Source organism: Pteropus medius, unplaced genomic scaffold, assembly GCF_902729225.1.
Source record: "Pteropus medius unplaced genomic scaffold, Ma_sr-lr_union100, whole genome shotgun sequence".
NCBI lineage: Eukaryota > Metazoa > Chordata > Mammalia > Chiroptera > Pteropodidae > Pteropus > Pteropus medius.
Genome location: NW_024350923.1, coordinates 645,361 through 669,639, shown reverse-complemented (window position 1 = coordinate 669,639; position 24,279 = coordinate 645,361). Strand labels below are relative to the sequence as shown.

General features: G+C 64.0%; 1 protein-coding gene across 1 annotated transcript in view; it reads right to left on the bottom strand.

Moving 5' to 3' along the window:
* Nucleotides 1-10,108, bottom strand: part of BRSK2 (BR serine/threonine kinase 2) — a 52,349-nt gene extending 42,241 nt beyond the window's left edge. Inside the window, exon 1 of the mRNA XM_039840382.1 lies at nucleotides 9,619-10,108. Within this exon, the coding sequence (XP_039696316.1) occupies nucleotides 9,619-9,712 (94 nt within the window). The 5' untranslated portion in view covers nucleotides 9,713-10,108. The remainder of the gene's footprint in view (nucleotides 1-9,618) is intronic.
* Nucleotides 10,109-24,279: the final 14,171 nt, after the last annotated feature.

Sequence of the window (24,279 nt, the reverse complement as noted above, 5' to 3'; positions counted from 1 at the left end):
CCTGCATTGCATCCACCCTCACTCCCTGAAACAACGCGGCCCAGGAGTGAGCCTGGGGACCCCACCCCACGGTGTGCCCGCCCCCCCTGGGGAGCCCCCCCAGTACAGACCAGGGGCCCAGTGGTCGAGGCCCCCCAAGTTACTGTGTACCCCGTGGCACCCGCACCCAGCGACACCACACTGGGCAGCACATGCTCTGGGCTCTGAGACTCTGCCTAACCCCCCCACGCACGCACGAATCTGCGGCAGCCCCAGCAGAACTGGCCTCCAGCTCCTTCTGCCTGAGGCAGGGATTGGAGCTGAGTTCTCCCCTGGGAGCACACCGGCAGGGGCTGAGGGGACTCGGGCCACCGCTGAGCACATTCGGCTCCCAGGCAGCTTCCCCTTCTCGCCCCTCGTCAGCGCAGAGCCAGGTCCCACGGCGGGGGACAGGTGCGGGGACTTGCCTAAGACCCCAGCCCTTCCCACGGGTCTGTCCAGCCTCTTGGGTTTGGGGACACATGGGAGCTGCAGATTTCAGCAGAGCCGTGCTGGACAGCTCCCTGCCTACAGGCCAGGCCTGCCGGGGAAGAGGGGCCCCCAGCCTCCTGAACGGCCGAGGGCGGCGGCAGAGCTGTGCTGCCCCAGCTCCATCCCCACATGACCCCCCAGGTGGGTGCAGCAGAGATGGGGGCGCCACCCGTGGGCCTGCCACTGCTCTCCCAGGAGGCGAGGGAGGGTGGGCAGGGGGCCACCCTTGCTCCTGCCCCCAGCAGTGCCCCCAGGTGTCAAGCAGCGCTCCAGGTAGCTGCTCCAGGTGGCTGGCCCTGGATGCGGAGACTTGGCAGCCCTGTGTGCACAGAGGTGGGCTCGCAGGTTAGCGCAGTCCTGGCCAGGTGGCTCGCTCGGACACACAGGCACACCTGGGAGCACCTGCACAACCAGCCTAAGCCCCGATGGAGGGAAGGGGCGTGCCGTGGCCTCCAGCAGCCCCAATGCCAGCCGGAAGCCCAAAGCAGACGTCGCAGGGGTGGCTCTGCATGAGCCGCTTCCTGTGAGGCCGCACGTCGAAGCCATAGGCCAGGTGTGTTGTCCGTGAGGACAGGGCTGGAGGTGCGGGCCAGGAGAGGGCAGGGCCGCAGCCCCCGCCCGAACTGACCACCTCGTGCACGTCTGTCCGTCCTGTGCGGGGCCCCAGGCCGGTAGCAAGTATGCAAACGCACTGGGTGAAGGTGGCACCATGCCCAGGGTGAGGCTGTGCTCGGAGCCCAGGACCAGCATGGTGTAAGGGAGACCATGAGTCTGGCACTGGGGTCGGGGGTCAGGCATGAGGCGTGGGACAGGTCACAGGCATACACGGTCCTCACCAGCAGCAGCACTGCCCAGGGACTTGATGCGGAGCCTGCCCCACCCAGCAAGGCCGTGCCCAGGCCTTGGGGGGCCAGGTCAGGGCCCTGGGAGGGAACCAGGCCCCGCTGGCCTCCAGGTGCCACGGGCAGAGGGGGCGGCCACAGGACACTCAGCTGCAGGAAACGGCCAGTTACGGCTAAGTCCCTGTCGCTCTCTGTGGTCTGGGGGTTGTGGCGACTTCTCAGGTGACGATGGTCCTGTGCTTTTACACAGGGTCTCTATCTTCTAGAAACACAGACAGCAGAATACTTAACACCTGAACGTGCCTGCAATTTGCCTCCAAATGATGGGGCGTGGGGAGCAAAGGGAAATTGGCCACATGTGCCTGGGGCTGGGGGTCGCGGGGTCCAGAGGGCTCCTCTCTGCTGTGTCTGGAAATGCCCACACACCAAGGAAAACAGGATGCCGCACCCAGGACGCCCCAGCTGCAGCCCCAAACCCACACAAAGGAAGCTGCTGGCCAGATGGCCGCCGGCCGGGCAGGAGAGGTCAGCCCAGCGGGGATGGGGCAGAGCGGGGCCACGTCCCGGGGCACTGTGGCACCGCGTGGCAGAGGGGAGGGACAGGATGAGCCCCTCACCCGCCCAGCGCCTGTGGGGTGGGGCAGCCCCCGCCTGAGGCCCGAGGACCGTGTGCCCCCGACCCCCAGCCGGCACGGCGGGCCCGGCCCGGCCCGGCTTTGCCACAGTCCCCGCCCACTCTCCCCACTCGCTGCCCCACAAATTAGAGCTGCAGAGAAACCACCGCCAAGAAGTGAACACACACGCACAGCACACACGCCCTGTGGCTCACACGCGCCCGTCCTGGTGCCCGCTGGCCAAGCCCCCCATCGCCCGCACACGCCAGGGTGGCATTGGTCACGGCAGCCACGCCAGGCCCCCTGCTCGGCCCCAAGGAAGCACGCTGTTCCCTCCTGCACCACCTCCCTCCATCACGCCCCAGCAGGGATGGGGAAACTGAGGCTGGAGGCCCATGGCCAGTAGGCGGCCGAGTCCGGGCTCTCCCCAAGGCGCCTGCTGGGCCTGCCTCAGGGCCGCTGCACACAGGGCGGGGACCCAGCGGCGGGCGGCCCTGCACCTTCTCTTGACTCGCGGGGCGGCTGGGCCAGGCGGGGGTGTGCCAGCCTGCCGGGCCCCCTCCGAACTCCGCCGGGCTGGCCGAGGGGCTGCACACAGCTGAGCTGTCCCCAGGGCTCTGACACTTCACACGGCCTGAAGGACAGAGGGCCGCAGAGCGCCAGGCGTGCCCCTCGGCACAGGCGTCTAGGCCACACTCGCTCACTGGGGATCCCCAAACTTCCACGGGCACCGGCCATGCATCAGCCCCTCACCCTGGTCTGAGGGAGGGGCCAGCACAGCCTGGGCTCCTAACTGGGAGGGGCTTCGATCGGCCAGTGGCCTGGGCTCCAGCCTGGGACGATGTCAGTACCCAAGGCAGACGCCCACGGGCCTGACCTGCCTCTGGACCCCTGGTCTCACACAGAACGGGGTGCCTAGCCCTGGGCTGCCTCCCTGACCCCACCCTGCCCTGCCCAGCGGCCACCTCTGGCCAGCGCCCATCCTGTCTCACCTCAGCCCACGGGAGAGGCCTCCTGTCCAGGGAAGCGGCCAGCCAGGGCCCTGGCGAGCCGAACCAGGCAGCGTCCCCAGCGTCACCTGCCCTACCTGCGGTCCAAGCCAAAGCTAGGCAAGGGCAGGGACCTGGCAGGCTCCCAGGTGGCCGCCCCCCAGCACACAGGGCCCACCGGGTGCTGCATCCCCAGCCCCCTGCCCCCGGCCCTCGGCCAAGCCAGCGGCTGCCCAGCAGCTCTGGAGCAGACCTGGACACTAGCCAGGCCATGTTCACAGGGGAACATTCCAGCCGGGCAGCTCGTGCTGCACAACGCCCACGGCACTGGGTCCCGGGGCAGCCCGACGTCCCCAGGCCCAGCCACGTCACCCAGGCCACGTGGGCGGGTGTTCAGTCTGCCCTCCTCTCGGCCCGGACCTCCAAGACTGTCCGGCCCAGCCTGACCCAGAGTGGGCAGCAATGGTGCCCTGGGGTCAACATGCAGGCCTGAGCGCCTGCTCTCCCAGGGCCCGCCCACACCCCAGCCCCTCCCCCCCGCCCACACCCGGAACCACCGGCCCGGAATCTTCCATCCACCCTTGGCCAGGCCGGTGGCCACAGCCACAGAAGGTCCAGCTGGGGCAGCCAGCACCGGGGCCCTGCACCGACCGGGCCAGCACGGCCCCCTGGGAAAGGGCTCTGTCCTCGCAGCCCAGCCAGGGTGTGCGGCCCAGGACGTCGCAGGGTGTGTGCGAAGGCAGTGTCACCCCAGCACACAGAAAGGAAGCCGAGGGACAGGGACTGGACGGGCAAGCAGGAAGAGGGCCGGCTGGAAGAAAAGGCCCTTCTCGCGAGCCGCTCCGCGGGGGGGCCCAGCTGCCCGCTGGGGACACTGGCCCCTCAGAAGCTGCAGAGCGAGGCCCAGGCCGCCTCTCAAGGCCCAGCCCACACAATCCTGCTTTGTCCCTGCGGCATCTGCCCGGCCCAGCCTCCATCTTGTCCCGAGTCCCAGGCAGCCGGCCCAGGGCGGCCCAGCCATCCCTGGCCTGGACCCTGAGCTTGGGCCAGGCTCGTGGGGGCCCACCCCAGGCTTGCCGCCAGGTGCTGGGTGGCCTGCACATATCGGCCAGCCCCGCAGGTGACAGTGAGGCTGACTGGGCCTGGCACCAGGGAGGGTCTGTTGGCGCCACCACCAGGGAACACTCACTGTCTCCGTGGGCAAGAGGCCTTCCTGCAGTGACTTGGGCAGCACAGGGGACCACCGACCAAGAGGAGCCAGGGCCCCCTGCTTCCCCGAGACCCCAGCCTGGCCCTGACCGATGCCAGCCCGCTATCTTCCCACTGGACACCGGGCACAGCAGACATGCCCGACTGTCCCTGGCCACCGGAGCTTCGCAGAAGCTGCGGCACAGCTCACTCTACGGTGGGGGCTGAGGCCTGAGTGCCACGGCCCCGGCAGGCGGTCCTCGGACTGTGCCTCTGGGACCAGTGTGCAGAACCACCCGCCAGGCCCCATGGTGGCCCAGGCTGAGCGACTGGAGTGACAAAGCCACACGGGGCACACAGGCCAGCACGGGCAGCAGGGGCCTCCCCCGCGTGGAGCACCCCATGGGCTCACTCGCGGTGGCAACAGGCCCTGGAGAGCGAGGGCCTCTCCAGGGAGCCTCAGGCTGCGGGCACACTGACCACCTCGCGTGGGAACTGGGCCGGGGACTCCAGGCACGGGGACACTGTCTCAACGCTGCCACCAGCCGAGGTGCTGACTTCAGAGCAGCCAGACCCTCCCGGGTCCGCAAAGAAGCCAGTTCTGTGCCCAGTGGCCTCGAAGGTGCTCTCCAAACCGGAGCCCCAGGTGACGACGAAAGTGTCCTCGCAGCTCCTCGCGAGTGCCAGCCACTGGCCCTCCAGTGTCCCCGCGGCCCCCGGCCTCTGACCCAGGAGGGCCTGTCAGCCTGCACCAGGCACGTGTGGGTGTCACGCACAGAAACGGCGCTGCCACCTGGCCCCCACGGCCCTCCCCGTCCTCCTACGTTTCCGGGTCCGGCGGTCGCCCCGCAGACCAACACTGAGGGCGAGAAGCAGGAGCAGCCAGGGGGCGTGTGCGTGGCGAGGAGGGCGCACACTCGGCCCAGGGCTGGCCAGACGCGGCGTGGGCAGCAGGAGCCTGGCGTCCGTCCCGTGCGGCACAGCCCTCACACGCGCGACCGTCCTCGGGAGGTCGGGGAACCCAGGGAGCCAGCCCTGGAGACCCCGTCCACACCAGCCCCACGCCCACCAGGCCCACCGGCCGCCAGCGAGGATCAGGCGGGCTGGGGATGGTGCGGGACCGGGAGCCCCCCGGGGCCTTGGGGCCATGGCCAGGGAGGGCGAAGCTTCGACTAGAAGTGCGAGCCTGGTCTGGCATGCGCAGCCGGGAGGTGACTCTGTGCCCTGGGCACGTGGCAGAGCAGAGGCCGCGCCGTGACGACCCCAGCAGCCCTCCCCACCCCCACCCCCACCCGGGGCACAGTCCACGCGTTCCCTGCATCCTGCTGGGAGCCCCAGAGGTGGGGGCCGCCAGGCCTCGATGCTTCCCGCGGGCAGACTGCAGCGCAGACGCCCACACAGCAGAGCCACGCCCGGGCAGCACCTGGCTCTGCGAGCACGTCTCGCCTCGGCACTGCCGCCCGTGCTGGGCCCGCGGCCTGCTGTGCCCCTCCCGGTGCAGACGGCCCCTGCGGAGCTGTCTCCACTGCCGCCGGTGAGACAGGCGGGACTCGGGAGAACTCGGAGGTGCTCAGAGCCACAGCGGCCACGGCGGGGAGGACACTCTCTCGGCAGAGTCCTAGGGCTCTGCCTACCCCAGGACCCTCCGTCCCTACGCGCAGGAAACTGCCTATCCTACAGGGCCTGAGTCCCATCACCTGGGGCCGATAGGACAGCCCTCCCACCCAGAGCGGGCTCTTCCTGGGCATGGGGACTTCCTATGGGAGGGTCTGTGCCACTAGAGGCGGGCTCAGAGTCCCCGCTGGGCTGCCGAGGGACGCTGCACAGCCTTTCCCCCCCCCTGCGTGACAGGGAGACCAAGCCCACAGTGACCAGAGGACAGGGTCCTCTCGGGGCCTCTGAACCCAGCCTGTGCGGTGAGCAGGCTGTGCTCGCCCATCCCCGAGGGCAGCTGCCCTTGCCCAGAGCACTGCACCTGAGCCTCCTTCCCTGCTGGTAAACTAGGGGACACAGATTGAGGCCTGGGCTCACAGGGAGGCCAACCGGGCCTCCCCACGGCGGTGACCCTCAGATGAGGCAGGCGGTCCACATGTGGCTCCCACCCTGCCCTGTCCACCCTGCCCCACACCCCGCGTGGAGAGGCTGGCTCCTCCTCCCAGCCTCAGCCTCTCACGGCACCCCGGCCAGCTCCTCCGGCAGCCCCTCGACTCCGGATCCCTCCCCGCTACCGCTGCCTGTGGCGCTGCCTCCCCGTCCTGAGCTGGGTCACTCCAGAGTCTGCCAGGCTCTCCCCCTAGGTCGCCTGTGTCTCCTCCACTCACCTGTCCCATCCTCATGGGGTCCCCCCATCCCAGGATTCCTCCCCAGTACCCCCCTCCTAGAGGTCCCTGAAGAACTTGGCAGCCCGGGCTCCCCGACTTGGCTCACCCACCAGCAAGAAGGCTCCCCTCACTCCCCTAACCTCTCTCTTTAGCTCATGACTCCTGGCCTGAGCCTGCCCCAGCCACCCCCCTTCCCCTCCCACCCACCAGAAGGGTGTCCAGGGGCCACTCCACATCCTGCTGGGGACCCAGCCCCCAGGACAGCTCACTGAGCCTGTCACGGGGTCCCGCCGGCTCACGCCCGCCCTGCTGAGCTGAGCGCACGGGGCTGGCTGGCCGCGCCCCGCTGTTTCCTGAGGGGCTGGAGGGGTGAAGTCCGCCCACCCCGCACTCTGAAGAAGGCTTTCCCAGATGAGGGGGGCCAGGCAGGGCCCTGCCCCTGAGCGGGCCCCACGGCGAGGGGAGGCATCCACGCGGTGCCTGCAGGGGCCACACCAGGCCATCGAGGACAGCGTGCGGAGGGAGATGGCCACACGACCAGCGCCACACCTGAGGGCAGCACAGCCCCGACGAGGGACAGAACCGGCCCGCTGAGCCGGCGCTGCAGCAGCGGCATGGCGCCACCCTCGCTGGGAGGGCGCAGCGGGACGTGTGGACTGGGCGCTGCCCGCCACCGCACAGCGTCCAGCGGGTGGAGGGCGGCAGCTCTGCCGGCCCCTGCAGTCCACACGTGAAGTGTCCCTGCCCCTCGTCTGCTGCCCCGGAGGGGGCATGGGGGGCAGAGCAGCAGGCCCACCTCCCGCAGGCCCTGGCTTGGGACGGACGGCGGAGAGGCACAGCGCGCGGCGCCCAGCAGCTCCCTCCCGCCTCAGGCCTCAGGCGGAGTGCAGGCCAGGAACAGGGACCACCAGGGTGGCTGTCACCCACGAGACAGGAGAGCCGGGCTGGGCACATGGTGGCAGCATGCGGGCTCCCACCCCGGCCTGCACGCCCGGGAGAAGGTCTCAGCAGCGGGATGGGTGCCCGGGGCCCATGTGGACCCCGAGTCCAGCCACCTCCGGGGCACCAGATAGGGTCAGCTGTCTGTCTAGAGCGGAAGGGCCGGCCTGGGAGACTGCGACTCTCTTGGCATTTGGTGCCGAAGACCAGCTGGCAAGCCGGGTGGCCAGGCCAGGCGATCGCACCACAGGCCCCACATCCACCAAGCTCCAGGTGACCCTTTGACGGAAGGGATGGAGAGATGGCGCCCGCAGGTCGGCCTCCTCCCCAGCCCTCCTGGAATGCAGGCGTTCAACCATCCAGGAGGCAAGAAGGGACACAGCACCAACAGACCCCCCGCGGGTGGCCACCCAATTAGACCAGAGGGGTCCTCTGGAGGGGCCGAGGAGAGGCTGTGGCTCTGTGGCCACGGGAGCTGCTCTGAACAGCGCACGGCCGCGTGTTGTTGACACACACACACAGCACACCCTTTTGTGTTCATTACTGTTAATTACAGTGGGAGCCTCCTGTAATTAACTGCTCGACAGTGTAACTCAGTGAAGAGTGGGGACCAGGCCTGCCCACGGAGCCCGTGCCCGGCACGCGCACCTCGCCCCGTCAGCGCCTGCACACCGACGTCCCCTCATGATAATGGTTTATCGGTACTTTAATTAGATTATTTTGCAGGGCTGCATTCTGCGGCCCCGGCCCCTCCCCCACCGAAGAGCTCACCAACTATAGTTGTCCCCCCAGGAAAGGGGCCTATTTTGAACTCGGCGGAGCCCCAACAGTCTGCCACCTCCTCCTCCAACCCCGGCCACGTCACCCCCACTCCCAACGCGCTGCCTTACTGCCAAGGGCCCCCTCCGTGCCTCAGCAGTTGGCACAGGGCACTGTCTAGCCCGGGTGGGGAGGGGGGAGCCCGCCCCCCAGCCCAGCACCTCACGCTCTCTGCTTAGACAGCCACGGCCCTCCCGCAAGCGCGCGGGGCCTGGCCCACTTTCCTCCCAAACACCACCTTCTGCTCCGCCTCCGTGCCACCCGAGGGCCTGCAGCACCCCGCTAGCCCGGGGCACCAGCCCGTGGGCCAGCCTGCCACACCCTCCTGCTCCCTTCTTCCGTCCCCTTGCCCGCCCAAGGTCTAAGGGACTTTCCAGAGAGACAGGGAGGTCAGGGCCAAGGGGACCGCTGGGCACCAGGAGAGGCCCGTCCTGGGAGAAGAAAGAAAATGGCTGAGCCCAGCTTCCCACAAAGCGACTGCGGACGCCAGCGGGATGAGGGGACTGGCCACGGCGCTGGGACCTACCCTGCTCACGGAAAGAGCCGGCACCGGCCCAGAAGCCCCCTCTTCCCTCCGGTAGTCAGGGGGTCTGCTCCACGCGCGGCATCCGTGCTCCAGCCCAGGCCCCGCCTCCCTCTCCCTCCCCCGGGGGAGTGCGGTGTCGCAGACATTCGGAGCAGAGACTGGGAGGGCAGAAAGGCGCTGTCCAGCCCTGAGTGACCGTGGTGCTCTCTCACTCCCTCCGTGTTGGGAGGTCCCGGCCTGGCCAGGGTGGCCCCCGTTGGCCTGCACACCGCACCCGGCAGCCTCCCTGTCCCACCGGCCGCCCGGAGTTGGGGGTCGCGGCCGGGGGCGCCCGGGCCGGGGCGCAGCTGCTCAGGCGGCACGCCTATTAGCGCGGCCGTGGCAGACGGCAGATGGGCGCCCGCTCGGCCCCCTCCTCCCGCGGCACAATGGGGCCGGTCGCTCGGGCGCACAATGCGGCCGGAGCCGCGCACCTGCAGCCAGGGCAGAGGGGTGCTGGCGGGGCCCCGGCACCCCCGTCCGCGCCGCGTGTCCTTGGGCCGCGCCCGGCAGACCGCAGCCGCGCGGCCTGCGGGGCTCGGCGGCGGGACCAGCGGCCGGCTGCCCATTGTTCGCGGCCGCGGGCCGGAGCCGGGCCGGGCCTGCACGCCGCTCTGGGGACCGCGTCCTTCCAGGGCCCCCAGTCGGCGCGCCGTCAGCACGGCCTCCCCGCCCGCCGTGGGCCTGTGCGTCCCGGTCTCCCCGGCGCCCCCAGCGCTCCCCGGTCCCGCGGCGCCCCCTGCCCTCCCGGGCCGCCCGATCCTCCCCAGTCCCCCCGGTCCCGCTCGGTACCTCCGGCCTCCCTGGCCCCGACCTCCGGCCCGCACGCACCTGTCTGCCCCTTGCCCAGCGTCTTCTCCAGCCGGTAGGGCCCCACATACTGCGCGTGCTGCGCCCCGCCGCCGTCCTTCCCCGTCGATGTCATCGCTCCCGGGCCCGGCGCCGGCGAGGTGGGCGCCCCGGGCGGGCGGGCGGGCGGCGGCGGCAGGGAGGGTCCGCGTCGGTCCGCGTCCGTCAGTCCGTGCGCCCGTCCGCTGGGCCGGGTCGGCGGCGCCCGGCGGGCCGCGCTTGCTCCGCGCCCCCCGCGCCTCCCCGCGCCGCCGCCCCCCGCGCCCCGCTCCGCTGCGGCCCGCGACGCTGCCTCCGCCTCTGCGAGAGGACCGGGCGGGCGGGGGCACTAGGCTTCCGCCGCCGCCGCCGCCGCCGAGGCCCGCGCCCCGCGCCCCGCGCCCCCAGCGCACGCCCGTCAGTCGGTCCGCGGCCGCGCAGCCGAGCCGAGCCGAGCCGAGCCGAGCCGAGCCGAGCTGCGCAGCCGAGCCGAGCCGAGCCGAGCCGCCGAGCCGAGCAGAGCCGAGCCCTAACGAGAGCAGCCCGCTACAGCGGCGGCGGCTGCGAGTGGCTCCCGCGCCGGTCAATCAGCGGGTCTAACCAATCAGCGGCGCCCATACACGCCGCCCCGCCCCGTCCCGCCCCGCCCCGCCCCGCCCCGCCCCGCCGCCAGCCAGGCCGCTGCGAGCGCTCGGGGGAGCTGGACTCTGGGAAGCGAGTCCGGGGCGAGGTCGGGGGCGAGTCCCAGGCGAGGTCGGGGCGGGGCGGGGCCTGGGCGTCTCCAGCCCGCGTCCGGGCCCGCGGCCCTGCTCGCGAAGCGCCCCCGGGCCGGCGCAGGCAGCGGGGCGGCGGGGAGCGCGTGGAGGAGGAGCGCGCGGGGGCTGCCCTGTCGGGATGCGGATGGACAGTCTGCGGCCCCCGGCTCTCCGCGTCATGCCTGCTGGCCAGCGCCACCGTGGTCGTAAGGACTTTCTCGTCCCTTCCCCTTCTCGGGGGCGGTGGCTCTGCGGGGGCGCGTGGCCGGACCGTGACCTTGCGCCTCCCGAGGCCGTGCACGGTCGCTGCCTTCCTCCGCTCGGTTTTCCCGGGTATACAACGTGACCAGCACAGCGGGGTGGAAGAACTCACCCGAGGTCACCCAGCAGCGGCCTCCTTGGGGCGGCGGTTCCCAGGCCGTGATGCGGCGGACCCCTGTCAGGTCCGGTTGGGCGATTGGGTCGGGCGCACGGGCGCTGGCAGCTCCGGAGAGGCATCTGCCGAGGAGCCGGCTTGATTCTTGCGGGAAAACACTCGTGCTTCCTGACGCCAGGGCTTCCTTCCTCGCGCTGCAGAGTAGTGGGAGAGGAGAGGCGAGCCCAGAACCCTGCAGATGTTGGGGGTCGCGCAGCGCTTGAGCCACGGGGTTCCTGGACTGCTGCCACGTCCTGGATGGCCTCACCTGCACCTTTTCTGTCATAGGCTCTGGCGCTCCCTGGCCGGCTGCCCTCACTCCCCTCAGGGTAATCCTCTGCTCCTGCCCCTGGGGGGAGGGCTGTGTGAACTCTAGAAACTCCCAGATCTTTCCAGCACCCCACCTGGCTGGGCCTGTTGGTATCTTTCTCCCCTTTCTCAGCTCAGGAAGGAGAGACGGCCCTCGCCACCAATGTCTGGTCCCCTGGGCTTCTGCATGTCCCCTTGGGCTGTGCTAAGTGCTGAGGCCTCACGGTCAGGCCCTGGCCCTGTGCAGCGGGCAGCATCTGCACCACTGCAGACAGAAGAGGCTCAGCCAGGCTGCGGGTGGGACATAGCCGGATCTGAGGAGCATTTGGGACCTTGGACTAGAGAAATTGTGTAGCTGGAGGTGTGGCCAGAGACAGACCTGGTATCACTGGATCAGGGGTGTGCAAGAGATAGGGGAGCACGGCCCCCCCCAGCTGCAGGCAGAGGCGGCTGGGCAGGCGGGTGGGCAGCCGAGTCCCTGGAGGAGGGGCCCCTGCCAGAGACTTGCCTCACGGCCTCCATATCGCCCTCTGCTGGACTGGTGCCACCATGGTCACCTGGGCCTCCCCAGCTGACAGGACTTGTCATCTTTCTTATGCCCTCAGCAGCACTTGGCCTTGCTGACCATTCCCATCTGGACACCCCCGGGCTGAACCTCTTGGCTTTCAAGACTCCTGCCCAGCCCTGGGCCCCTGGGGTCTTTCTCTCCGGCCACTCCTCAGCCTTCTCGGGGTCCACGCAGCCCGTACCCATGGATGTTACTCTGGGCTCCACAGGGGACCTCTGCACTGGCCTCTCCATGTCTTCCAGGTGACCATGTCCACTCTCAGCCCACTCCTGAGTCCCCAGCGCCAGCCTGCCCTCACTCCGGGGCCACGGGGCCAGCTCCCTCCTGCAGCATTCCTCGTGTCTGTCACACAGACTCTCAAACTCAGCACGTCCACAGCAGAACGCCTCATCTCCCCATCTTTGTGGGGTCAACAGCATGACCCCTGATGGCCAGGCTTCCGTCAGCCCTGTCGGGTGCTGGCCATGGTGTGGGGCCTGGCTGGCAGACTACACCAAACAAAGAAATGACATCAACCCTACATGAGTGTTTTGGGACACAGAAGAGGAGGGAACACTTCCTAACTCTACGTGAGACCGTCATAACCCTGGCACCAAGTGCAGATAAGGACACGACAGGAAAAGAAAATTAAAGTCCAGTATATCTCATGAGCCCAGATGCAAAAGTCCTCAGCGGAGTATTAGCAAATCGATTCCGGCAATATGTGAAGAGAATCATACATACAACCAAGCAGGGCTTATTCCTCGGGTGTGAAGTTAAATGTTTCCAAATCAGTCGGCTTAATTCACCATTAGCAGTCTAAAACAGAAAAACCACACGACTGTGTCGACAGATGCAAAAAGAAAAGGCATTTGACAAAATTCAACACCCATCCGTGATTAAAAACAAAACAAACCTCGGCAAACTAGAACTAGGAGGGCTCCCTCAACCTGATAAAGGAGGTCTACAAAAAACCCATGCCACGCTTGGTGGGGAGGGACTGACGGAACGAGGCCAGAACAGCCGCTATCAGCACTTCAGTTCAACATGGTGCTAGGGACGTAGCCAACGCGATAAGGCAAGGAGATGAAAGTTTCACTTTCAGACGGTCAGAAAGGAAAGACCAAAACAATCTTGAATCACATTGTTGTCTGTAGAAAACCCTGTCACACGTGCTGCTAGAGCTAACGAGTGAGTTTAGCAAAGTCACAGGCCAAAATCTATACACTCTAGTTCCGTGTCCTAACAATGGAAGATCAGAAATTATAAAAGCGAATGTCATTCACAAGTAGATTCAAAAACCATGAAATACTCAGAGATAAATTTAACAACAACAACAAAAAATATGGGAAACCTGTACACAGAAAACTATAAAATACCACCGAGAGACCTAAAAAGACCTAAGGGAGTGGACAGTCGCACCATGGCCATGGATTCCAAGACTGAAAAGTGTTAAGACATCAGTTCTTCCCAAATCGATCTACAGAGGCAATGTAATTTCAAGCAAAACCACAACCTGTTTTCCTCTTAGAGATGGACGTGCTTATTCTAAAATTCAAAAAGAGATGCAAAGGACCAAGAAAATCTCCGACAGTGACGAAAAGCAAAGTCGAGAGGCTCCCATGGCCTGACTCTGTCTTATCACAAAACCACTGCACCCAAGACGGAACGCTGTTGGCTTAAACAGAGACGTACAAAGCAGAGAAGGACACCAGAGTCCAGAATTCAACACTGACATTTGTGGCCATGTTTTTTTCAACAAAGGCACAACTGTACTGTGGAGAAGGATGGTCATTGCAGCAGGAGATGCCGAGTTAACCAGGCATGTCAGTAACAAACCCAGGCTTACCTCACTGCATCTACAAATACCAACCGCTCGGAATGGTGAACATCAACCAGTCAGAACTAGAAATGGTTCCGAGAGCTAGAGGTGTAAAACTTCTAGAAGAAAACAGGAGACCTTTGTGTCCTTGGGTCAGCAAAGATGTTTTTAGGTAAGTTGCAAAAAAAAAAAAAAAACCCAAACCATAACATTAAAAAATAATAATAAAGTGGACCCCATCAGAATGAAAACCTTCTGTGCTTCACAAGACTGTCAAAAAAATGGAAAGCCACAGATGGGGGTAAAGTGTTTGCAAAATGTATCTCCATTACAAGATTTGTATCTAGAATATGTAAAGAGCTCTTAGCAACTCAATAAGAAGAAACCTTGATTTGAAAGCTGCATCGAATTGGTTTTGGTGGTTTGTGTCTTTCTAGGAATTTGCCCAGCTCACCTGAGTTATCTAACTCGGCGTGGCGTGCGTGCGTATTCACACTGGCTTTTCCTTGGCCTCATATGGGGTCAGGGTCAATGCAGCACGCAAGGGACCTTCTCTGAAAGTAAGTCAGACCCCGCCCCTCCTCCACTCACCCCCATCCGCGGGTGCCATCTCACTCAGGGTGAAAGCCAAGTGGGCTCCCCTCACCCCCTTTCCCTGACCTCATCTCCCACTCTTCCAGCCACTGGGGCTCCTCCTGGGTGTCAGGCGCGCTCCTGCCTCAGGCCGGTACATGGCTGTTCCCTGGGCCTGGAGGGTCGTTCCCTTAAACATTCACGGGGCTGGCAAGCTTCTCAACAAATGTCAGGGGATGAGTCTGCAAGGGCGGCCGTGATAAGGTCCCAAAGGCCGGCGGCATAAACAACAGACACTTACTGTCCCCGGTCTGGAGGCTAGAGTCCGAGATTCAGGTGTGGGCAGGGTCACCTCCCTCGGCCTCTCTCCTTGGCGTGTAGACAGCCATCTTCGGGGTCACATGACGTTCTCCCTCAATGCATGTCTGTGTTCTCATTTCCTCTTCTGAGGACACCCTCACTTTGCTTAGGACCCACCCATATGACTTAATCGCCTCTTTAAAGACCCATCTCCAAACGCAGGCACGTTCTGAGGTGCTGAGGATTAAACAGGTGAATTCTGCCCTGACAGTCGGCTTCTAATGGGGCCCACAGGGCCACCTTCCCTGACGACACCGGCCTGCCCCCATCTGGACTCCGGCCCGCTCACCTGGCCCCGCCTTGTCTTTTTTCCATGGTGGGCATCATCTTCCAACAGGCATTCTGCGTTACTTGTGACGTTTGTCGGCTCTCGTCCCTCTCCGCGCTAAAACTCAGCCCCCCAGCCAGGGTCCTTGTATTTCTGGATGAACCTCAGGGCCAGAGCCCAGCCTGGCACACAGCAGGTGCTTAGAGAGTGACCATCCTTCCTTGTCATCGATGTCCTTTCGAAGGATTGTCTTTGGGGACTACGGGAGGTGCAGGCATCCGTGACCGTGTGTGTTAGCCAGGGTTCTCCAGAGAAACACAACGGACAGGACGTAGAGAGAAAGACGTTTCCTATACAGAACTGGGTCACGTGCCTACAGGGCCAACGGGTCCCACGTGCAGTCAGCAGCCGGAGCCCAGGATAATGGATGATGCGGCTCCATCTGACAGCCGGAGGGGACTGACGTCCGTGCTCAGCAGCCAGGCCAGGGTGGGGCCCCTCTTACTCGGGGAGGGTCAGCCTTTCCTTCCACTCAGGCCTTCAGCTGATGGCACGGCCCACCCACCCTGGGGGGGGGCGTCTGCTTCAGCCTGACGTTCGTCTCATCCTGTAACACCCTCGCAGGCACGCCCAGGGTAACGCTCGGCCAAATGGAGCCCTGTGGCCGGTCCGGTTGACATGAGACTCGACCCTCACACCGTGTAAGACGGAGATGGCCTTGCACTGGTGAGCAAGGACGCCTGGCTTCGTGCATTTGAACTTGTACTCTCCGATCCCCTGCGCTGAGCTTCCCCCGCCGGGCGAGAGGGCATGGGACACTCGTCTCCTGAGCCTGCCGACCCGCCCCCGGAGCGCCCTCAGCGACAGCGACACTGGGTCGACTGCTCGGTCCTGGTCGTGCCCCTGCATCACGGATGCTAGCGAACCGCCTCTCGCGCCCTCACGGAGCTGGGTCACGCCCCGACCCTTGGCGATGCCAGACATGGCGACACCTCCCTGCACTTCTGAGTGAGGCTCACCGTCTGGGGTGTGTGGGTGTGCATGCGGGAGTGCGTACGTGTGTGTGCGTATGTGTGCCGGTGTGAATGTATGTGTGCCTGTGTGTACATGTGCGTGAGCATGTGTCTATGTGAGTATTACATGTATGTGTGTGGTAATAAATATGTATGCAGTGTGAATGTATAATGTGCCTGTATTAATACATGTCTTTGTCAAAGCATGTGCGTCTAATGTGAAGTGTGCATATATGTGTGTGTGTGCGTATGTGTACCTGTGTGTACATGTGCATGAGCATGTCTTTACGTCTATTAGTAATACATGTATGTGTACATGTGCATTATTAATGCTTAGCCGCACATATGTCTCCTAATGTACATGTGCATGACATGTCGCGTCTGTGTCGCGCCGTGTTATGTAATGCATGTGCGTGTGTGTCGCGCGTGTGTGTGTCGTGAGCATGTGCGTGTGCGCATGAGCATGTCGCATCTGTGTGGGGCTACATAGCATGTGCATGTAATGTGTGTGCACTTATATATTATTACCGAATGTGTCGTGTCGTGAGCATCTTGGCGTCTGTGTAGTGTGCATGTATGTGTGCGTAATGTGTGTGTGTGTCGCCCGGTGTGAATGTATGTGGCTGTGTGTATGTGTGAGCATGTCGTGTGTGTCGCGTGAGCATGTGCGTGTGTGTGCGCGAGCATGTGCGTGTGCGTGTGTGCGGTTAGTAACCATCTGCATTTTTCTTTCGCGAATCGCTTATTCGTGTCTTCCGCCTGTTTTCCTGGGGAGACGTTCAGGTTTTCACACGGACTCGCAAGAGCCCTTTTTTACCGAGGAGATCGGCGCCCGCTCTGGCCCACGTGTGGCAACTGTTTTCCCCGAGCTTGCTGCCTGACTTCCGACTTGGGCGGTGGCGTCGTGCGGGCTGGGTGCGGGTTCCGCGTTCCTACCGTCAGTTCCTCCTCGTCCTCGTCCCCTTTACGTCGCCAGCGTCACGGAGACCTGTGGGCTCGTCTCTCCAGGTGACAGCCCTCCTGCTCTCCCTGACCTAATTTCTGAGTCATACTGGTTGGTGCCCGGTGATGCCCACCCTTGGCTCGTTGGACCAGGGTGTCACTTGCCCGCGTGGGGACAACCGGGCTCTTCTTCCTGATAATTTGGGACCAGGATCCAGAGGTGCCCACCAGGCGATGCTGAGGACAGAGAGCCCGGGAGCTGCGACGGCGGAACCACATCCTGAGATGCTGGCAGAGATGACAGAACAAGGGCGAGGGCAGAGGGCTGGCTGCAGAGGCCAGGGGAGGCCCGCTGTCCTGTGCCCTTGAGGTCAGTTCATGCTTATGCTGGTCTTAGTTTGGTGGGCCACCTGCCACAACAAAGTCTTGACCATGCCCCTCCAGGGGCACGATTGCTGGGGGAGTGCCAGACAGCCTTACTCCCTGTTGTCATCATGGAAATAAAAACCTTTGTGAGCAGCCAGGCCCTGCCACCTGTCACCCTCTCCTGCTCAGCTCGCCCTGGGGCAACCCCAAGGGAAAACCCTACTCTCTTCCCGCCCAGGTGGCTGCTGGTCCCCACCTCCGGGGTGAGGGAGCGCTGAAGAAAGGGGGCTCAGGAGTCTGCGCCTCCTCCTAGCGGGGTGGTCCGGGGAGAGATGAAAGCCTCGTCCTGGCACCCCAACACCGAGGGCTTCAGGCTGGTCCCTGGATACAGAAAGACTTTTCAGCAATGAAGAGGTGGGGTGCATTGTCCTGCCCCCCCGCAAGCTTGCTGGGGATCTGCACACTGGTGGAGAGCTTGCAGAGGCCCTCAGAGGGTAGGGACCTCTTACGCTGTGGGTCAAGACCCAGGCCCCTCCATCTGGGGTGCTCGTGGGCAGGCAAAAGCACCTGCATGCTCCCCGCTCCCCACCCCACGCGTGTATCTCTGCTAGCATCTGAATAAGAAACAGGCGAGTAAACACCAGGCTGGGGAGGTTGCTGCAGTGTGAATGTGTGTAACGTGGCCGAAGCGCACGCTGAGAAATGCTTAAGATGGTACATTTTGTGCATGTTTTTACCACAATTAGAAATTTCTTGAGAACAGCCTGGAAATAGATGCGGTTCTTATTCTTTAAAGTGGGGCTTTGGTTCCTTCCTCCCCTCCTCACCCCGCGGGCTCGCTGGGCCCTGGGCGCCCGATGGGTGAGCGCCCAGCGCAGGGAGCAAGGCCAGCGGCCAGGGGCCCGCACCCCCGCGCAGGGAAGGGGGCGGGCGTTGTTCCGAGCGGGCGCCCACGCACTGGCCCCGTATTTTTGGAGCATTAATCTGGTTCCTCGAGAGAGGCGGCCCGGCCCGCGCCCCCTTCGCCCTGGCTTCCGTGCTTAACCCGCTTAACCAGAGCGCAGCGCGCGGGACGCGCGCCCGACCGCGCGGGAGGAAGGGCAGCGGCGCGTCCCGGGCGACGGCAGTGCGTGCGGCGTCGCACCTCCCCGCGGGGTGCGCGTTTGGGCCCCTCCTGATGCAGAAGCGACGTGGGAAGCAAAGGGGCTGGAGGCCTTGGGCAGGGACGCCTCCTCGGGGAGGCTCCGTTGACGGCAGCGTGCATCGCCAGCGCGCAACGACACCGTACTCTGCAGAGTGGTGGCCTGTGCACCTTTAATGACAAATGGCTCTCGAGACCCTGAAGGGCTGTAGGACAGCCAGGATCGGCCTCGTTGTTTCCCTGTGCTCCTGCCTCCTAACGAGACCATTTATTTGTTTTCAATTTGCTTTTATTATTATTATTATTATTATTATTATTAGTTTTTTGCAATTAGGAGAAGTACATCAAACATCCACTCGCCCCCAGAACCGGGTCGCATGTCCCCGAAGTGCAGGCAGAGAGCTTTCCTCAGATGAGCCGGGGGAAAATATCTGACGATGATGTTGAATGTTAATAATTAAAGGTAATGCACCCCGCAGATTGTGCCGGCACCTCCTGGGTTTCCCGTCTCGCCAGGCTAGCCCGCTCATCACTCACCCTCGTGAGCAGCCCGTGGGTGTGCATTTTTTGCCATGTTGTTCCCTTTTTAAATTGGCGTTTAGTAAGGGACTTTCTCTTGGCTTTGTTCAGGACCCTTCCGGCCCCACAGCTGGTCACTTGGTCTGGACCTGACAGAGTCCCCAAGTCCCATGTGAGGCCGCGAGGCTTCGCACTCGTGGGGGGATCTCGGGAGAGGGTCGGGATTGGGGTTCTTGCTGGTCCCTGAAGGTCAAGCCTTTTATGCTGGGTGCAGCTGTTGGAGACCCGTGTGAAATCCTGGACACCGCATCTTAGGGACGTGCGTCTTTGCAGAGAGACACGGCCAGGCCCCGGGGTGTGCTTGCGAGGCTGTGGGGGCTGGGCGGCCAGCAGGATGGTTTGGGGAGGGGACCAGTGCAGAGGCCGCAGGCACACGGCACAGCGGAGACGCCCTCGCTGGGTCCCGGCTGGGCTCGGGGGCCCACGTCCACCCTCTCTCCCCACGTATTTGCTGCTCTTCGACTCTGGTGGCCACAGTAGGGTGGTCGAGGTCCCTGACCCCGGGGGCCTGCTCATGGCCCAGGTCCCCTGGGCAGCCGCGACCCCACTCAGCGCTCCGCGTGCTGGGGCTCTCGGCTCTGCGGCCCGTCCCCAGGGCTCCGCATCTCCCACTCTGAGTCCGTCTCAGCCCCCTTCGTGGTTCTCCTGCCACGTGTCCCACTCGTGTGGGTGCCGCGGGGTGTCTGCCCAGCCTCCTGGGCTCTCCCGTGCTGGTCACATGGCAGAGTGACAAGCCCATGAATTAGGGGCCTGTCCACATGCCACCTATGTTGGGTGACCTGGTCCCTTAAGGCCTCTCTGGGCCTGATTTCCATACCAGGCTCATGTAAGGGGCCTGCAGGATGGGATGCAGGCAGCTGGAGTCACGATCACAAATTGGAGACCTCGCCCCAGATCCATCGGCTGTTAAGGGAAGGCCGCCAGAAAAATAACAAAGCCAGAAAAATAACAGTGTCCCCTAGAGTCAGAGTCTAATTTCCTGCCTTCGCAAGCAGGGCCCAGTGAACCAGGATGAGCCATTTAAATCTAGGGTCTGCGCCCTCCGGAACCGCCAGGCCAGCCCTGGTTCTGACCGCTGGGCGGTACCAGCTCCGGTTCTGACTGTTGGGCAATACCAGCATGGGGGCTGAGCAGGGCTCGGCGGCCGCAGGTGTGACCATGCCAGCTCCATCTCTGTCCAGACTTCCTCTCCTTCTTTCCATGCTGTGACCTTTGACCCACCTCACCTGACAGGCGTATCAGAGCCTTCTAGTCGATGGCTATCTGTGCTCCTTAACAGGTAGCCCTGAATATTTTTGTTAGTAACAGCGGGAATGGCATGACAACCGTGATCAACACACATGGATGACAGTCTCGACTGTGAGCAGCCACGATCCCGGGACCACCAGGGGGTACGGCCCATGCTACCGCCTGTTTTGTCGCTTCGTCCATTGGTCGTTCGTGCTGAGTCATGCTATGAACAGGGCTCTGGTGCAGGCTCTGCTGCGGACGGTGATCTGCACAGGCCTGCGGGGCCTCGATCCTGAGCACCCGGGCCAAACGCGTGGCAACGGGGCCAAGCTTCCCCTCCCCAACGCGGGTGTCACAGGTGGTGGCCAGAGGGAGTGAGTAAAAACACGGAACGCCCGGCTGAATTTAAATTTCAGATAAACAACGGGCGGTTTTTTAGTATGCGTATTCCCATGCCGCGTTGCATGCACACTTGCGCTGAAAAATTGGTCGCCGTTTATCTGAAATTTAGACGTAAGGGGGTATCCTGCAACCTGCCTGGCAATGCTCTGTGGGCAAGTGGAGGGCCCCACACGTAAGAGGTGTGTGCAGATAAGCCAGGTGGGGTGCGGGGCGGGTAGACGGATGCCCAGCCACCCTCAGGTCCACGGGCTGTGGCAGTAACCTTGTAATGGGCTTTCAGACTCTGTCCCAGGGGTCCTGGTTCCTAGAGAGACACTGGAGTAGACTGGGGGCGCCAGGGCTCCAGGGTCACCCCAACTCCCACGCCCACTGCTCAGACTCAACAGACGGGCAAGGCCCAGTCAGAGAGGCCGTCCTCCAGCTTGTGCTGGGGACAACATCACTCTGCAGAATACTGCGGCCCTTGTCCTCCTTGTCCCTGCCACTGCCCGCCCCACAGCAGTGATTCAGAGGAGATCCAAGTGCCCAGCCTCAGCGCCCGCCGACGGAAACTCCCTCCAGCTGCACCCGCCTCCCCAAAGCCCTCCTCCTGGAGCTCCGCCTCCCGGGGCCCCGCCTCCCGGGGCCCCGCCTCCCGGGGCCCCGCCTCCCAGAGGCCCCGCCTCCCAGAGGCCTCTGCCTCCAGAGGCCCTGCCTCCCAGAGAGGCTCCCCTCCCAGAGGCCCTGCCTCTCCCAGAGGCCCTGCCTCCCAGAGTGCCCTTCTGCCAGGCTCTCCAGTCTGCCCAGAGGCCCCGCCTCCCAGAGGCCCCGCCTCCCAGAGGCCCCGCCTCCCAGAGGCCCCGCCTCCCAGAGGCCCCGCCTCCCAGAGGCCCCGCCTCCCGGCACCTAATTTAGAGCCTGGGGCTGGAGTTCGCCGCAGATAGGCTGCTAGATGCGTAGAGGTTCTGGGGCCTGAGCCTCGCCGGGCCTCGAGACCCTCTCAGGGAGCCGCTCGTCCTGAGATGCTGCCACACGCGCACCGATTGTTTTTAATGCAGAGAAACGAAGCCACTGGTAAGAATGACATAAAGGGCCGAGGAGTCAGTAGATCTGAACTTGCGAGTTCATCTGAGCAGACTGGAAACAAGGAGAGACAGGACACCTGTCCGCTCAGGGGAATGAAGCCCCAGCTGCAGGTGGCGTCTTCTTTGGCCGAGGCTCTGAGGGCCCTGGTCCCCTAACGCCCGGCAGACCCACGGCTCCCGATCCAAATACTTGGGTGTCTCCAAGCCACCTCGGGGACACGCCACTCGCCATGCTGACCCTTTCGAACAGTGATTTCTGAATGTTCCTTTTACACATGGCAACGGCGGGATGCGGGGGGCGGGGCGGGGGAGGGGGACGTATTCTTACGGTGTCTTTACCGGGCCCTAGTCCGGTTTGCATGAGACTCGAATCTCCCGCAGGGTTATTTCCTTATTTCGTTGTTTCCCGGGGTGGTGGGTGAAGGTTTCCAGTGACTAATATGGCTTAGTCCGCTTCTCCGCTTTTCGTAAATCGAGAAAAAAGTCGCGCTCTATGAAATGCAAAGACTGTCGGTGAGTCCGATTCTGTGAGTTCTGATGTGTGCACATACAGGTGGCTCTCTCCCTGAAGGGCCGTCCAGCCCAGCATCCGGTCAGTGCCCACGGTCACTGCCAGACCCTGGCCGCCCCTCAGGCCTGCAGGGTGGGAGCCCGCAGCCCGGGTCCCAGAGGAATGACAGAGGTGACAGAGGCAGCAGCTGGGGCGCTGAGCCCGTCCCCGAAGTGGCCAGCCCGGCTCCCCCAGCGCCAGGCCAGATGGAGCAGGTGTGGGCTCAGGGACTCCGGGCCTTTGTGCTGTGGACGGGGACGGGGACGCCAGAGATCATCCATCAAACTGAAAGTCCCTCATTTAAATTCTAACAGGAAGGGGCGGAGCCGAGGGCTTCCTAGGGCTGGGCTCCCAGCTCCCGTGACTGCAGGGTGGGGCCCCGCCAGGCGGGGCACGTGGGAGGGTGGGCTCTCCCCAGGAGACTCAGCCAGGGCTTTTGGTGGCTTCTCCAGAACCCATGTGGATTGCGCCACCTGCCGCAGGAGGAGGGGCAAGCTGCCCTGGTCGGAGGCTTAGCGGTCCGTCACGAGTCCCTGCAGGCATGACACTTTATTCCAAAGGGGTGCCCAACGATTTCTCACCAGAAATACCTAACGCAGGTCATGCCGCCCTCCTGCTGGACCCTGTCACCGATTGGAAATGGGGCCACAGGCAAGTCGGAGCTTGCTCTCTGCCTAAACAGCTGGCCGGGCGGTGTGCCCTGGGCAGGGCGGCTTGGGAGATAGTGTCAGCCCCTCGGGACCGTGAGAAACCTGGTACCCCAACACTCGAGTGAAGCGACGCACTGGCTCCTCTGCTCAGCGATTAAGTGTGTTTTCCATGAACCTGGTGACGATTCCGTGATGGAAGAACCATTCCCATCCACAGTGCGGGGGTGAAGACACGCAAACTCAGAGAGGCGCAGGGGAGGGACGGCCCGCAGAGACCGAGGGGTGTCCCCCGGGGCCCAGCACCCCCCACCCCCAACAACTTGTTCCCAACTCATTTGACTCGGTAGAGCAGTGTCTTGTACCTCGCTTGGGGTGACGATGAAGTTATAAATTCACCTGGGCAGAAGTGGCCTCTGTCCAAGGGCGGGGTCTGTCCGCCTGTCCACGCCCTCCCACACGCAGGTTTCCGTGCACTGCACACGGTGTCCGCCAGCACCCTAGGGCTTCTTTCCCAGCCCGAGGCCCACTCCGCAGGTCCTGAGGCCAGCACCCCGGACCCCCGGCACCCCAGCCCCCCGGCCACCTCCCGGACAGTGCTACTGGTTTCAGGTGGCAGTCAGGACGCACTCCTCCAGACGGGCCCTCGGTGGCTTTCCTCCGACAGGTGGAGAGGGCTGCACTTGTCCAGTCAGACCCAAGGGAGAACCGCCGAGCCTCCCATGTGCAGGCGGCGACCACACGTCCACGTGTCACCAGAACACACTCCCGGACTCCAGAACGTTAACGGGTGGGGCAGGCCGAGGGACTTAGGGCAGTGCGTCCCGCACGTCACCGGTGCAGCTCTGCGTAAACGTCAGAGGGCGAAACGCTGTGGTCGTCTCGGGGGACGCGAGGGAGCTGGGGGTAACACCCGACGTTCACGCGCGACTTAGAAAACTAGAACACGACTAGCAGACCGAGAGTCGGGGGACGGCCCCTAACCTGCTGTCCCGCGGAGGCGCAGACAGCCCCCGCTGAGGGGTGCCTGAGGGGTGCCTGCCGACCCGCCCGTGCTCAGCGCCGGGCCCCCCAACCCCAGGGCCGGAGAAATTAGAGGGGAAACGAAGCCACGTCGTTCCACACAATCCACTTGGATGCGGCGTAGCGAGTCCCACAGAGCCAGCGCTGCGGCCGAACCGCGTCCCCGATTTCCACGCGGGAGTCCTGCCCCCAGCACCTGCGATGGGGGTCTTATTTGGAGATGGGGTCTTCACACAGGCGAGACAGTTAAAACGAGGCCGTGAGGGTGGGCCCAGAGCCCGCGTGACTAATGCGCTAAGGAGAGGGGCCGATGGGGACACGCACAGGGGGACGACTGCATGGAGACACAGGGAGGACGCGCTGTCCACTCTCCTGGAAGAGAGGCCTTGGGGGGACCTGCCCTGCCCACGCCTGGATCTCGGGCTCCGGCCTCCAGGACTGGGGACAGTGAATATCTGGCTCAAGCCACCAACGGCAGCCCTGGCAAATTAACACAGGCTTCACGGATACAAAACCAACATGCAGGGGACGGTTTCCGTCGGGGTGATGGGAAAGTCCTGGAGATGGTGGTGACAGTGGCACAGCGGTGCGAAGGTGCCTAGTACCCCCAAGCTGTGTGCCGGAAAACGGCAGGGGTGGTGACCTCGTGCTGTGCGCG